General features: G+C 42.0%; 1 protein-coding gene across 1 annotated transcript in view; it reads right to left on the reverse strand.

Moving 5' to 3' along the window:
* The window catches only part of ABCA12 (ATP binding cassette subfamily A member 12), an 81,579-nt gene that overhangs the window by 47,969 nt on the left and 17,591 nt on the right, over positions 1-16,019 (reverse strand). Inside the window, exons 4-12 of the mRNA XM_032190340.1 lie at positions 13,883-13,971; positions 12,372-12,481; positions 11,417-11,602; positions 10,421-10,599; positions 7,718-7,830; positions 6,837-6,930; positions 2,561-6,712; positions 1,808-1,923; positions 1,006-1,112 (exon numbers count right to left, since the gene is read on the reverse strand). Coding sequence (XP_032046231.1) covers positions 1,006-1,112; positions 1,808-1,923; positions 2,561-6,712; positions 6,837-6,930; positions 7,718-7,830; positions 10,421-10,599; positions 11,417-11,602; positions 12,372-12,481; positions 13,883-13,971 — 5,146 coding nt within the window. The remainder of the gene's footprint in view (positions 1-1,005; positions 1,113-1,807; positions 1,924-2,560; positions 6,713-6,836; positions 6,931-7,717; positions 7,831-10,420; positions 10,600-11,416; positions 11,603-12,371; positions 12,482-13,882; positions 13,972-16,019) is intronic.

Genomic DNA, 16,019 nt, shown 5'->3' on the forward strand with positions numbered 1-16,019 from the left:
AAGTTTTAAAGAGTCTAGCTGTCCCTTCACATTTTTCTTTAGGATTATTATTATTTTTTTAATATCTATTTTTAGCTCCTTCAGTAGGTCTCAAACAGAAAAGCTCACAACCAACAATCCTGCATGAATTGGTAGCAGACCTGGCTTTATAACATTGCACAGGATCTAATAAACCTTGCAAGCCTCAGCATATCATTTCCCTTGCCCAACACACATGCAGCAATATCCCATTTAGGCTCACCTGTTGAGCAATTAATCTTCCCAGAGACCAAAGAAATGTACATTTTGCAATAGGTTAAGCTATTTGGACACCAGTTGGTCATCCCTACAGCAACAGATGAAAAGGAGTCGGCTAGAAGTAATGACTTCTGCTTTTGCCAGCCTGCTGTGTGAAATTACAAACCTTTGCCTACTGTTCCATCATGGGTTTCCCTCGTCTGACATCACTCTTTACATTATCAGTCATGGCAAGAACTGCTGTCTGTTTTGTGTCTATACCTACTACTCGGAGGCTCATTAAATTATATTTACAGATTTAATAAGTAGCAACAGCATGACAAACTTTTTAATTTTATTTTTTTTGATTCTACTTCTCTGCATGAGAGAAATAGTATGAAGTGCATACGTGCTACGGTGGCAGGTGTGTATATATGGTGTAATGTAGCAAATGAGACATTGCTAAATTCAAAGGTGGTGAGGGAAATCCATGAATCAAAATTGCTTAGGGTCTTAGTCTCAGAAAGCTCTACTGTGTTGTGAGGCAGGACACCTCTACCTTCTCAGAAAACTGAGTATACACCGGGTAGAGACTGGTACGGGAACAAGTTGATCAGCCCAGGTCGGTGTTGACCTTTAAATACAGGCAGACAACAGTGTTTCAGTCCTAGCTTTTATCAGATTCTCTTAAGACACTTTTTTTCCCATACGTTGTTTTCCAAAATCTCCATTGCACATTCATGTATCACTGTGGGATGTCCTTCAAGTCAGCATTTTAAACAGACTCACTTTTAGCTTCAGGAGCTCTGGTATGGATGAATGTTTCTCAGGGGTATTATTTTGCATTAAATAGTTCTTTTTCAGATGAATTTGCTTCAAGAGCAGTGTGATGTTTTCTGTGAGAATACGAAAACAAAAGTTACTCAAAACAAAAACACCAGACTTGCAGAAACTTTGCAGATGGGAATACTGCCACTTTTACTCCAAGGCCTGCCGAGCATTGCTATTTTCCATCAAATTTGTATGGCTCAGGACCTCTGAAATCACTACCCAAGACATGGATTGTAACTTGCTGATCCAGTCTTGGTAGGTACTCAGCTCCTAAAGAAATCCATCCCCACACTACAAACAGGACTTCTGGCAGTGAGCTTCAGAGCCCACTTGGTATCTCTCTTCTGTCAGCAGATAAACCTCTCAGGTCTTACAATAAGCACATACCATGAATATCTACTTGAAATATCATGTTAACTCTCAAAATAACTGCTGTCATCTTAAGGGTACATAAAGCTGTGAAGGGAATATAGGTTTGTATTTGTAAGGATTTGTTATCTGAGTGTCAGCAACCTGTCATCACGTAGAGAATGGTACACATGCCTTTTGGATATCATTGGATGGAAAACTTATACCCACAACGTGACATAACTCAGACAAAGAGGATTCTGGCTTCCTGAGGTCTCACAGCTGCAGTTAATTGCCAGCAGATGAAAACAAGTAGCACCATTCCTTTCCACCATTAGACAAAACACTTTGAAAAGACAGGCACAAACATACTGCAGCTGAGGTCCCACAACATTAATGAAATCATGATTACCTGTCAATTTGCTGTCTTCAGCTTCAGTGGCATTTATTAAACACATCAGGTAAGGGTTATAGCTGTTATTCACTGTCACTTGTAAGATGGTTTTTTCAAATTCTAAAAACAGAAATCTGAAAAATAAGACAGGAGTTTAAATCAGCTTCTTCAGAAGCAAGGTATATTTGTGAGCGACCCGTCAGCTGTGCAGATGCTGTTCCTTGGCAGCTGTAAATAAGAATTCCAGATGAAGCCATGCATCTCCCATGACATTTCCTAAGTGGGTACCCACCCAATTTTATTTCATCAATTATTTTTGCCATTATCTCCCAAATCTGTCATCCACTCTCAAACCATATGTAAAAGAAAACACACTTGAAAGGTTCACTGTGGATGCAATTTATAGTTGAAAAGGCATGCTTAGGGAAGATAAAAAGAAAAACTAAAGAGTCATACCACAAAGACGAGGTTTCCAAAGAGTTTACCACTGGTGGCAAGTCTTCTACAGGATTCTGCTTCTACTGTGAACTGAGACATAGCAATCCAGAAATTTTTTGAAAGTCTACTTTCAGCTGTATGTTCAGTTCAAACAGAAAATTCCTGGCCTTTGGTTTAACCCATGTTACATCTAGTGTCCTAAATTATAGTGAAATTATGGTGATTTCAGACAAAAGTTGATCTACTGGAAGAAACTTAATTACTTCTCACGCTGGAAGTAACAGGTCATCGCTTGCCATAAAAGAAATTACGATACCCCCAAACCAAACTCACCGTGTGATCAAGTTGGTTGGTGACAGCATTTGGTCACCTTGAGTCCAAGGCAGGGTCTTGTTGTACAGGGTTTCTGCCAGGACAACGTAGTGATGAGCAACAACGTCAATCACACGATCCAAACTAGTTTTGTCGGAGAAAGAAGCTGAGCTGGAACTTGTGCTGAATTCATTTAGCAGATCAGAGATGTTCAGCCCCCTGAGAACATAGTCAACAGCTTCTATGATGTCTAGAGCTGACACATTGTTGGAAAGGTTGTTTGCCACTGCTTCCAATAACTTTGCAAAGGCAGCCACTTCAGCTAGATCCATTTTGGTGTTCAGCAAACTGTCAACTGCATGCCAGGCGCTTGAGAAATGACTCCATTTGGTGAGGTTGTAGGAACCTTGGACTCTCTGCAGGATGTCGTTCATGTGAAGCTCATCCCGTACCATACTGAAGAGCTTGGACAGGTTATTCCAGCCTGCTAAGCTGTCAGAGGAATGCAGTAGTGTTTCGTTCAGCATAAAAGGAAGGAGCATCTTCAAAAGCTGAGATGGGAGCATGCCACCCACTTCTTTGATTGGGATGGGGCACGAGGCATTGCTCTGCAGCAGTCCCTCCATGACAGCACTCAGAGTTGTCATCTTCTCCTGTACCCAAGAGTTTTCCAGCTCAGAGATGAGCTTAAATTTGGAAAGGAGGTGCAGAGCAAACTGCAGAGACTGGATGGTGCAGGACAGCTCCCTGGAGAAGCGTTCGCTGCTGTTCTTGTAGACGCTAGCAAACTCTGGAGACAGTTTCAGGTTCGATATGGCAAGCTGGAACAGTTTGCTAAAGCTTTCCTTGTGCAGAGTTCCTCTCTCCACGTCCATGAAAGCAAAGAGCGCTTTGCAGGGGCTCCTGGCTAAGGACTCGCTTAGGGTGGTATTTTCAAAAAGCATCTGAACTGCTATGTGGAGCACGTCCTGAGCAGAGCAGTTCAGGATTGCCCTGGATTTGATGTCGCTATTCTCAAGGAAAGGGCTCAAGGCTAAGTACATGAGATCTGCCACTTTGGCCTTCAGCGAAGCACTGTGCTGTAAGGAAGACTCGCTGAATTCCCCCTCCAGCAGCATCTGTGAGACTTGAACAACAATGCCTATTTTTTCTTCCAATGTTCTGTTTAAGTTGGGATCATGAAGGACTTTCATTCCTGCTCTCCATATTTCAAACAGTCTCTGGACATAGTTACTATAAAAATCAAAATATCGGATAACAGTTTCAAGCTCACTGATATTATAACTTTTCTGCAAATCTTTTAAAATAAGGATACTCCTTTGTATGGCTTGCAAGTATACGGAGATGTTGGCTCCCCCGGGGCTGACTTCATCATACAGCTCAAATACGGAGGACAATATGCGTATGAGCTGCTTAAGTTCCTTACTGAAAGGAAGACTGGAGTCACTTTTCATGGCACTGAACAGATTTTGCAGCAATTCTAGAAGTGAGCGGAAGGTAAGACTGTCTGTGCTGTCCCAGTTCACGGACTGGACAATTTCAGCAATCTGCAAGAAAGTTTGAAGTTCATTTCCCAGCCTTCCATGAGGGGAACTCTGGAGTTTCTGCATTAGCTTAGACAAAGAAGAGACCAGCAGATAATGATCACTGGTATTCACCTTTGCCACGGCCGCAAGAAGCTGCTCAAGGGATGAGAGCTGCTCTGCAAAATTTTCAGAAGTTATAGGGGTCAACAAGAAGTCAGAAAATAATGATGACACTTCTTCATTTGTGCTGGGATAATTTTCTATGTCTTCAAGCAAGATTGCATGAAGTGCAATCATTTTGATAACCTCCCAAGCTTTCTCTGTATTAAAATGAGTCCTGTTTAAGATGATCTGATTCCAAATCACTGCAGCCGTGGTTAGAATATCTTGATTTTCTTTCCCTTGGGGATTAGTGTAAAACAGTCCTTTACCATCAATCTCATACAGTGGGACTACTTCTTGAAATATTCTTTCCAACTCTAGAGTGCTGTTTGTGGCAGAAGTTGAATTGAAAAGGAGTTTTAATAAACTAAATAAATCATTCAGATCTGAGGATTTCATTCCTCTGGTGGAATTATGAAAAATCTTATGCACTAATGTTTTTCCATGAGCTACCCCCAAATCCACAAGAATTAGAGCTTTTTTCATGATTTCCAAGAGTTTCACATACTCATCCACTTCTGTCAGGTTCCACTTGGTGGTCAACACCTTGCCAGTGGCATGCCAGAGCCGTGAGGCATGTCCCCACTCGGAGCTGTCGGAAGCATTTCCCCCAGCCTTCAGCAGTTCATATACACTGCTGTTCCAAGTGGGAACAGTCAGTAACAGATGGGAAAACACAGGCAGCCTATGCCAGTCTGCTGAGCGGTCGGATAAATTCAAGGAATGCAGTAGTGTTTCGTTCAGCATAAAAGGAAGGAGCATCTTCAAAAGCTGAGATGGGAGCATGCCACCTACTTCTTTGATTGGGATGGGGCAGGAGGCATTGCTCTGCAGCAGTCCCTCCATGACAGCACTCAGAGTTGTCATCTTCTCCTGTACCCAAGAGTTTTCCAGCTCAGAGACGAGCTTAAATTTGGAAAGGAGGTGCAGAGCAAACTGCAGAGACTGGATGGTGCAGGACAGCTCCCTGGAGAAGCGTTCGCTGCTGTTCTTGTAGACGCTAGCAAACTCTGGAGACAGTTTCAGGTTCGATATGGCAAGCTGGAACAGTTTGCTAAAGCTTTCCTTGTGCAGAGTTCCTCTCTCCACGTCCATGAAAGCAAAGAGTGCTTTGCAGGGGCTCCTGGCTAAGGACTCGCTTAGGGTGGCATTTTCAAAAAGCATCTGAACTGCTATGTGGAGCACATCCTGAGCGGAGCAGTTCAGGATTGTCCTGGATTTGATGTCATTTTTCTCAAGGAAAGGGCTCAAAGCTAAGGACGTGAGATCCACCACTTTTTCCTTCAACGATGCATTGTGCTGTAAGGAAGACTCACTGAATTCCTCCAGTAGAAGATGTGTGAAGTTATAGACACGGTTAATTATTACTTCAGCGGAAGCTTCACTGGCATTTCTATAATGAAGGATTTTCATTCCTGCCCTCAGAAGTTCAGTCAAGCTCTCAAAGGTTTTATTGTCAAAATTAAAGAAAAGGTCTATATACTTTAATTTACTGATATTATAATTCAGCTGTAAGTCTTTTAATATGTACAAGGTCTTTTCTATGGCTTGAGTGACTATTGAGATATTGGCTACTTCAGAATCTTCCCCATCAAACTCTTTAAACACAGCTGTTATGAATTCCGACAGTGGAGCCAATTGTTCACTGAAAAGACTATTTGAATTATTATTCTGCTTTTTTAAATGGCTGCCTAATATCTCTAAAAACTGCCCGTAGGCTACAATGCCTGTATTATTCCATTTGGTTGATCTCAGTTGTTCACCAATGCGCCAATAGGTATTCAGCTCATGCCACCAGAACTCTCCCATGGAGCTCTCTACTTTCTGCATCAGTTCAAACACAGGCAACAGTAGGTACTTGTAACCTATGTTTGTGTGTGTCAGTATGAAAAATATCTTCTGGAGAGCTAGGAGTTGGTCTGGGAAGTTTCTGTAGGACACAGGTTTAAATAGATGATCAGAAAACAAAGATGGTATTTCTTCCATTCCATCTAAATGGTCTTTTAAGTCTTCCAGAAATGACTGCATGCTAGTGGTGAGTAACATTTTGAGATCATCCTCAGTTTGTGCTGTACTAAAATAAGAATTATTTAACAAATCTGGATTCCAAATCAGTGTGGCTAATTTTAAAGCACTCTGAATTTCTTTCCACTGGGTCATTATATTGAAAATGGAAGTCCCGTTAAAAGCGCTCTGTAATTGCAGTGATGTTAAGTTATAGATTTCATCAATTATTTCCTTATTATAAGCTTCCTTTAATTTATAATCATGATGTGGATTCATTCCCAGTTCAAGAATTGCATACAATTTCTGTAATGTTTCATTCTTCAAATTTCTGAATAGATTTAAGCTTTTTAATTCACTTCTATTCATTTTTTTCTCAAAGCCTTTTAAACGATGTAGAGACTTTTGTATGGCTTCTAAATCATATGAATTAATGGACCTCTTGGAGTCTTTTCCACCAATCTCTGGTGACTTTATTTTTCTGGAGGGGAAAAAAAGGCATTTTAGTGAATACGAAATCAATGCAAGTGGAAATGTAAAGTGATTTAGAGAAAATATAGATTTGAATTATACTGTTAGTAATATCCCTTTAGCCAATGTCTTACCTCAGAACTTCTTCCAACTCCAATACCAAAGTCTTTTTGTCTTTCCAGTTAAAGTGATTACAAATATATTTGGTCACCAAACTTTTTTCTTTATCTACAACAAAGAAATAGAGATGATATTCATATTAGGCTGGAAAATGAGAAGAGCTTTATGGCAAATACGTCAAGCAAAACAAGCATGCATGTAATTAGGCTCCTATCATGAGGCACAAGATCCTGTTCTGACATTTGACTGCCCTTTTGGGGTGCAACTCTTCCTGGGCTTCCAAAGGAAGTTAAGATGCTACCTGCCACTGTAAAAATGATTTCCCATCTCAGGAACAGCTCAATGGATCTGAGGTCTGGGTACAAACGGAGCTCTCCTCCTGCTTTAAGAGAGCAATCAGTAACACAGCCCAAGTTAGCCTAATATTTATTATTGGGTTTCTTTGTATAGGAAGGTTTTTTTTACTACCTGCACCTGGGCTTTTACTGATTAATGTAAACTGACAGGAAACGGAGTAGAAGAATGGCCAGCCTTGACATATACAAGCCCATTCTCAATCCGTACACCTTGATACAGCCACGTGAGTTTGATAGAGCCCACAGCTAGAGGCAGATTTTGCCCCCCCAAAAAATCAAGGTAAAAATTCCTGCTCCCCCTTTTCCATTAAGACTGCAACTCATGTTAATTCATTGTCTACTGACAAAACCAAGTTTATTTTTTACTTTTCCATTCAAAACGAGGTATTTTATTCATGTTTGTAAAAAGCTAAGAAAGAATTCATTATACTGAGCCCTGAACATTGTGCAGTTGGTATAGTTACTTATTAGCCTGCAGTTTGCTTCTCCTCAGCACCACAGGTTTTCAGCAGAGATATGACTATGTGGAGGAGTCTTACCTTGCTCCAAGCAGGTCAGGGAATATGGGGGATCTGTAACCCCATTTTGAGCAGTTTTGAATCTATCATCAGTCACAAGCGATGCAGAGACATTCTGAGCTGCCAGCACAACACTAAAGGGAAAAAAAAAATTAAAAAAATAAACACACAAGGAAAATAAATTGTGGTTGCAGGTTTATGAGTAGAAATAAAGCAAGTGTTCAAATAAGACACAGATGTAGTACAGCCTATCATTCACAAAATGCCTGACAGACATTTTAAGACATTGCCCCTACTTTTAATTATTTGCTTGATCATGCACAAAATACAAACAATAAAGGGCTTTGAAGGGAAAGCCATGGTGGTATATTAGCAGAAATGTGTATGTTGCACTCATTGGATGCACTTATTCAAAGACTTATGCAAAATCTATAGACTTAAATCCTCACAATAGGGCTTAGTAAACAGGTGACATGCCACAACTGTGATTCACTGCTGCAGGTGAATCTCCTCCTAAATGAAACCAAGAAGCAGAGCAGACAAGGCTCCAGGGAGAGCAGAGATCCCTGGGAGACACCTGTGGATGGAAGAAGCGATCACAAATAACTGTTACCATTTCTAGTTTTCCTTCTTTCCTCTTTTATATTGTAATAACCAGACTTTGGGGAAGCAAGGGATGTTTTTTCAGTCTTTGGAAGAACAAGCTGATAATCAGGCATATTGTATCCCAGGGTAAGCCATTTAAAGGGCTGCCTGTTCAATGTGTACAGCTTACAGAAAACTTCACAGTGATTCTTAGTCCTTTTTGCTTCTCCTATACAAAGAACAGCCCTTCACTGTCGGTATAGGGTCACCGTGAAATGCACAGTCTCTTGGCTGCCTGAAGTTCTGTGGGTGATGCACACAGCACCTGGCTGAGCTGATTTCAGTGGCATGAATATAAACATGGTGATTTGTGAGAACAGAGCGCAAATGAGGACAGAGCATCAGGGAACTCGTTTCTTCTCATTTAACGTAATGCTTCCGTGCAGGTTTTGTGGACTTGGTGGTCACCATTTCCATTCCGCAGAGGTGCTTGTTAGCACCTGTCTCAGAGGAGGAAGAAGCTGCCATTGTAAAATGGCACGTATTTAGTTGAGCAAAAGTTCTTTTCTTCCGTATCTTCATTTTTCTGCCGTAGAAAATTTCCTGCATAGTATTTCTTTAGGAGGTCAGAATTGCCTGAGTAAAAGACATGGCCAGGCTGGCTAAGACATACTTTTGTAAGCATCATTAAAGTCCTATTTGTGCAATCTATTTGCAGTAACTTTTTGCTCATGCATTTACACTGCCCCATGCCAGGCATAAAAGCACTGCAGTTCTGGTGAAATTCTCTGCGCCTCTTTGTTGTGTCTATGATAACTTTGCCCAGCTCTGCAGTCATGGAGCAAAGCAGAGCAGCACAGTAAATACTAATTCTTCCTGGGCACTCAAACAGTGCTGATTCTCAAGCTTGAATCTGCAAGCCAGTAAATGCAAACAAATGCAATAATGCTGTGACTGAAAAAGCAGCATGGGCAAAACATCACTGAATGAAATTAAAATTCTCACCACACTGCTACCGACTCCTTTAAGGATAAGGGCATTCCGACTTACAAATAGTTCGCACAATGCAGCACAGCAAATTACCTGGATACTAAACGTACAGGATTTTAAATGCCTTGGCAACATGCCAGCAATGAAAAGGGAGTCCCTCTAAGCCTGGGTGTAATCAGAATGGCAAAGGTTCTACAACCTCGTTTGGCATCTTTGCCCAACTGCTCATATATCTGAGAAAAAAACAAGAAAGGCTGAAGACATTCAGTTGCTTGCTTTCCTCCATGTGCTGTAACAAGTGGACTATTCCGAATAATTTCTAGCAGTTTTGATCAAACAGCCAGTAGATGATTTGGAAGATGCTCCCGCTCTCTTGGGTAACTCAAGTCTTGTAGAGAAAAGTGAGAGTTTAGCTCAACTAAGGACCAGGAAAGGGATAAACCCATTTGAGAAGAGATGTTATTGTCCTAGCTATGGACAACACCGAACAATTAATTGTGGTTAATTAATGCAGTTATGCCATTTTTCAGATTTTTTCATGTATTTTTTTCTGATTTTTCATATAGCCATTAAGCAAGAACAGTACTGGTACTTTCTTAAAATCAAACACGTTCAAAGCCCCATATGTGAAGAACCAGGCTCCCTCTCTCCTCTGCTTCCTTGGGACTCATTTTGAAGGATAAACCAGCTGTAAATCAGGGAACCATTTTCTTTAAAGTGGATTTCTGGCTCCCCTACAAATACCTGAGGTGTTCAAAGACACTCAACTTTGTCTCTACAGTTTTTGGGAAGGAAGTGGCTAGCTGCTGTTTCAGCAGAACAGCAAGGAGGGCTTTTCCTCAACCAAAGGCAGGGGGTGTTGCTCAGCACCCTTTCTATCTGACATGGGCATGCCTTTAAGAAGCCTGGAACACAACTATTAGTTCATATCAAGCTCCCAATTAAAAAAGGAACAAGAGTGATTGAAAATCAAGGCATTGCTCACTGTCTGTAGAGACATTCAGAGATGCATTATTGGTGCCGTACTATCTCCCAAATAAAGCACGCTTTTAAGCTAACACCCCTCAAGATGAAAAGTGACTTGTCTTTACTGTTCAGCACAAACCCACCAGCTTTCAGTGCCCTTCCTGGCATCTTCTGTCTTTTTACCTGCTTGCATTCTGAAGAAAATCAAGTATGTCTTGCAGTTGCACGCTGCCCTGAAACAGATCTGGGGCCAGCAAAAGGAAATGCCACAGGGAGGTGTCGTTCTGCACCTGGGAGATGAGTGTTAGAAACGAGACCATTTCCTTGACAAACGCTGCCTGGTACCGTGGGTTGTGCTGCACCTTAAGAAACAACAATGCAAGAAATTATTTAAGCAGAAGAAGCCTTGTTGCCGGTGGGTCTTCTTATGTTTTTCAGCCTGCACTGCACTTGTACACAACTCTACAAACAATACATTCAGAGAGCTCTAGTGACAGGCAGTAACGGAGAGAGTGACTGTGCTTTACCTTCACACCCCAGACTGCTCAATAAATTTTCTGTTTAGACAAGCCTTAAGATTCAGAATCTCCCCAATAGTCCAATGACTAGGAATACAAGAAAAATGAATATGAATCCTCACCCTGGTGAAAAAAAGGGGGGGCGGGGAGGAGGAAGAGGAGGGGGCATTACCTTTAAAGGATCCATTTGCTTTAATTATACAGCTTTCCCAAAGACAGGTACTGCTTCAGTCATGAGTTGTTGGATTAGATGCAGGAATTATTGGATGAAGTTATATGGCTGATGTAATACAGGGTGAAATTTATGGCCTCCCCTAGCTTTAAATATTCTTATTTATGCCCTATTCTCACATTGTTCTATCTACTTGTAACTGCAGGAAGGCAAATAAAGAGGAGAAACAAAACCTAGGCATAGTGAGGAACTCTTAATGGCCACTAGCTGGTAGCTGGCTCTTCTTGCCTTTCCCCAAAAGCTGTGTGCTCAGCTCTAAGGTGTTTGTGCAAAAATTAGCTCAGTCTCATCATGCGCTATATGCACTTCAGTATAGAGGGGAGCTACTCTGAGCCAGGTGGGGCCACATTCTACCTCCAAAACACCACGCCGAAGTGTGTGAACTAACGCAGCTGCTACCTGCAGACATCAGAAGTCCCAGGCACTCACCTGAGCCAGCTGACTTCTGAACTCTTGGGTAAACGACTGTAAAAGCGATGAGTCAGTAAAGCAGAAAGTCCTGTGGATGTTGGCTGCCATCTTCTCTTCAGTGAGACCAGGATGTGCTGTGTACCGTGACAAGACCTCGCACAGAATGACTTTGAGATTTGCTCCAGTTGAAAACTGTGTCTTGTTCTAGAAGATGTAATGTTAAAGGTAGCTTTAAAGCAATACTCTGTTTGTGATGGTTTTAAATCGAATGAGACTTTAATAGGTTAATAGTAACATCTGCAAAGCACTGTCCTTATAAGTACTTACACACATACAGAATTTTAACAGGTGAACAGTGTCACTGAAATCCCTAAATCTCCTCATGTGGATAAACAAAAAATGCGTGTTTGTAGCCCTTAATATAAAACATAAGCATACTACAAATATTTTTTCGTCTACCATTAATAGCAGAGAGCATCCCCAGCACACTGATGCCCATTAAATGGTACCAAGCTTCAGTTACAAAGGTTTTCTTCCTGTATCTATTCAATTACCTACATAATAAATACACAGTGCCTCTGATGTCACTACCTAAGTATTGTGGGCAAATAATGAATTAATTGGCAAAGCCAGCTTTAATTGCACATGAAAGAAAATGCACTCTAAACACCTTTAATAACACAAGTGTTGAGCAAAATGCCTCATGGTATTGTGTGCCAATATTTGGTCATGCACAGTATTATGTCCCAGGTACATGGTTTATCTGTTTTTTGCTTAGAGAATAATACATTTACAACAGAGCTTAAAAGCTCACCCACAACAACTGTCTTCCTTTTCCCAGAATAAAGCAAATTCACATGATAGGGGAGATCCTAAAGCAATAAAAGCCATATGTTGGTACTTGGAGCTTCTAATGCGTTAAATATAACTACGTAAGTGATCAGACACAGCTATTGCGCAAATACAGACTTACCTTCCCAAAACTGAGGATTTTGTTGAACATGTTGATGCTGGAAGTCAGGTTGGATGGTGATGAAATATTCCAAGGGGTGTTTTCTCCATGATACACCAAATCCCTGAATGCTGCAATAACAGTTTGAAACACTGTATTTTACTTAATGTCTTTTAACCTCTTTGCTCCATCAAACCAGGACAGAGGATAGCTAACTGACTACAGCTTTGGGCATGCCATCATTACTCTGTCTCCAAAGGTACAACCAATGGCACCCTGTAATTACTTACTTAAGGTTTTCTTCTGAAGTAATTAAAGCCTGGATTACACTACTTCCTTTTGTAACTTTTTAAAAACTAAATGCATTTAACTATTTGCTTGCAGCTCAACATGAACTTCCACCTCTTTCCTCAAGTCCTGCGGCTCCCCCACACAGGAGAGACAGGGGCATCCTTACAGGGGAGCCCACATCAGCTCGAGCTGATAGCCCTGTAAGGGAGAGCTCCCCGGGTGCCCTTGGCACAGTGGGGTGGCACTTGTTATTCAGCTCCAGCACAGATCTGGAGCGCTGCTGCCTGCTACACATGGTGGCACGCTGCCAGGTCCCCAGCTGATGCACACCAAAGCCAACCCTTGCACTGAGCTGCACTCACAAAACCACACAGCTCTCTGAAACCAAAGGAGCTATGCCAGTTTACACCAGCTGAGGCTACAACTTATTATTTTTATTTCTTAAATACGAGGTAGAACGGAGCTCTTTCTTGACCATGCACGGCCATCAACATGAGTTGATAGTTCCCCTAACAATTCATTGATTTTTTTCCCCAGTCCCTTTTGTGTGCTGCCTTTTTCTGCCCATGCACCAAGGAGCGAGTGTGTTGGCAGGAATGCTAATTGGAACCGTGAATGGCTGGGGCAGAACAGTCATGGAATGCAAATCTGTAATCATTCATTTGATCGTGAGCTCCCTGGAGAAATGGCTATCCATCACGACGACTTGCAGATAGTACTAGCCATTACCACCGATAAATAATAACTGTAATGATTTAAAGAAAATTTAAGTCTGAAGGTTCCTTCAGGAAAGAGAAACACATCAGAGGAGAACAGCATCAGCAATAAATATCCACTATGGCACAGAAGAAGACTTGTTTGCTGGATAAATGTGAATAAGAAATGCATTTGAAAAAAAATCATAAGCTGTTTATGGACAATTTGTGGGCAGTAAAAGGGCAGTATTCCATAAATAGCCACATCTTTAATTAACATCCAAACAGTCTGCGATCTCGCATTGCTCCTGTGAAGCACAACAATTTAATCCTGTTTTCTTGGTCAACTTCCAGAAATCTTTTCTGCAGACAGTTACTTGTAATTATTCCCAAGAATTTACACTGATGTCATGGCCACAGTTACTTGCCTGGATAGAACGTATAAATCATTTTAGCAGTGCTCTAAGAACGGCGTCTCTGTTGAGAGCGCTTCAAAAGATCAGCCTTTAAAGATCAGGCCTTTGCATGGAGCAGTGAATAACCTACCCACTGAAGCATTCCTGCTGCTGGGAACCTCAGCGCTCCATGGTGATGGATGGTTGTCCTTGGCCGTGCTGGACAAGCTCCTCCGCTTCCTGAGGGAAAGAAGAAGAAAATGAAGACACCTGTAAAAACTCAGTTTGTTAGGATTAAGCTTCTGTTTAGCTACTGTGTGACTCAGGATGGGTCTATAGCTGGATTTTATGGCAAACGTGTTGAAATCTGGGCTGTGTAAATGCTGAGTTCCTTCTAGAGGCCTGGTATGGACGTTAAGGGAGCGCACTGCAGCACCCTCAGACACTGATAGATGGAGGGGATTGCATTTGTGCATGATGTGCGGGGACACCAAGGACAGGCAAGGCTTGAGTATGTATTTGGTGTAACTTTAAACAAATTGCCACTTCTTTGAAAAGAGGGCTCATCGTATCAGGTCCTGCTCTGTCCTCCCCCAACACATGCTCAATGGAAGAAGCAGTGGAGAACTTCATGGCACTGCTAATGATGCTCTGACTGACCATAGAGGCTTTGATGCAAGCTGCAATAACGCTAAATTATTACAGCATGTTGTGTGCCCCTACCAAGAAATCATTCAAGACACCAGAACCTTACTTTACCCTTCCCAAACATTTCACTTCAACGGAAAAAAAAAAAAAAAAAAAAAAAGGAAGATGTTGCTGTTGAGCTCAGTGTTTGTAGCTAGCTCCCTCCTGCTCAAGGAAATCTCCAATGACCATATTTTGCACACCTTGGCAAAAAGGGAACAGAATTAAGGATGAGAACCTTGCCTATTTTCTCTGCTGGACACTGGTACGACACAGTTTAAGGGTGAGTCAGAAAACAGTTTAATAACAGCTTCAGTCAGTTGCACAATGGGAGGAAAAAAGCAGTCTGTGTTAGCTGAATCCTACAAACTCTAGAATATTACACAACGATACATCCAGACACTGCAGGGTCACAGCCCAACTATTTTCCCTTCATGACAAGTTCATCCACAGCGATTCTGCTCCTGAGGGAGGCAGAGCTGAGTCCACTCACGTTGGCTGCAGGAACTTTCTCCTCCCCAGTCAACCTTCTGGTGAGGTTTTATACTCTGCTGTATCCTGCTAGGTTTGCTGTGGCTAGTTAAAGTGTCTTTTTTTCTTGTAAAATATTATGTATTTCTAAGGCCAACAGTGACCAGACAAGGGCAGGTATACTCACATAGCTGTGTGATATTTCACAAGGCTAATTTCTAGCATCAGTCGTGGTCAAGATGCTTATTAATGAGACATGTGACTCGAGCTGTAGTTTGGCCCTACCCTTTGATTTTCAGTTGGCAGGAAAGAACAGTTATTTCCTAAACTACTCTACAGAAACCAAAAACAGAAAGGAAGGAGCATTTGTAGCTATTAAAACCCATGGAAGACCTCCAGCTTTGGCACTAACAGTCCCCGTTTCTTTATTTCAATGCTCCAAATTAACTGTTGTTTAATGTGCCCAGGAAAATAATGACACTGAGGAAATGAAGGGCTGTGAATCCAGGCATCCAGTCTCTCCATGGCTCTGCCCTTGTCTGCTGCGTGACCTTGAAGTTGATTAGGATTCACCTTGTGTAAATTCAGCCACCCACATGTTTAGTCATGCAGACTCTCTTTAACCTACAGAGAGATCCTGACCATTGACATTCCCCTAGAAATTCTGCTCTCTTTGCGCTGAACAAGAACCCTTGAGGAGCCACCACACCCAGGATCCTGCCCGAGGGGCTCTCTGGTGGAAGTCTTGGGGCCCACTTGAGCTTTTCAAACTCAAGCTCTGGCCGAGAGGGATTTTGAGGTTCTGACATGGCCACTCCGGAGCAACCTCTCGCCTGAAAAGAAGGACGAGCACCTGGGGACCTTGGATGTGGGATGCACAGATTTTCAACTCCACAAACCAGGCCTCAGGGCTGCATGATCCCCAGGGGCATGCCAGAAGCCGGCAGCCAAAATGTAGAAACAACCCTGGCTGGCACATCTCAAAGCAAATGCTACTTGGCTTCCACTGGAACATCAGTGAGATTGAAATCCCCACGCTGCACATTTCAATTTCAGAAACCAGTATTCCAACGGGACATGCCCGGCCAGCTCCGCTCTGCAAACCTACGTGCTTTTGTGGGCAAAAATCC

Source organism: Aythya fuligula, chromosome 6 (assembly GCF_009819795.1).
Source record: "Aythya fuligula isolate bAytFul2 chromosome 6, bAytFul2.pri, whole genome shotgun sequence".
Lineage (NCBI taxonomy): Eukaryota > Metazoa > Chordata > Aves > Anseriformes > Anatidae > Aythya > Aythya fuligula.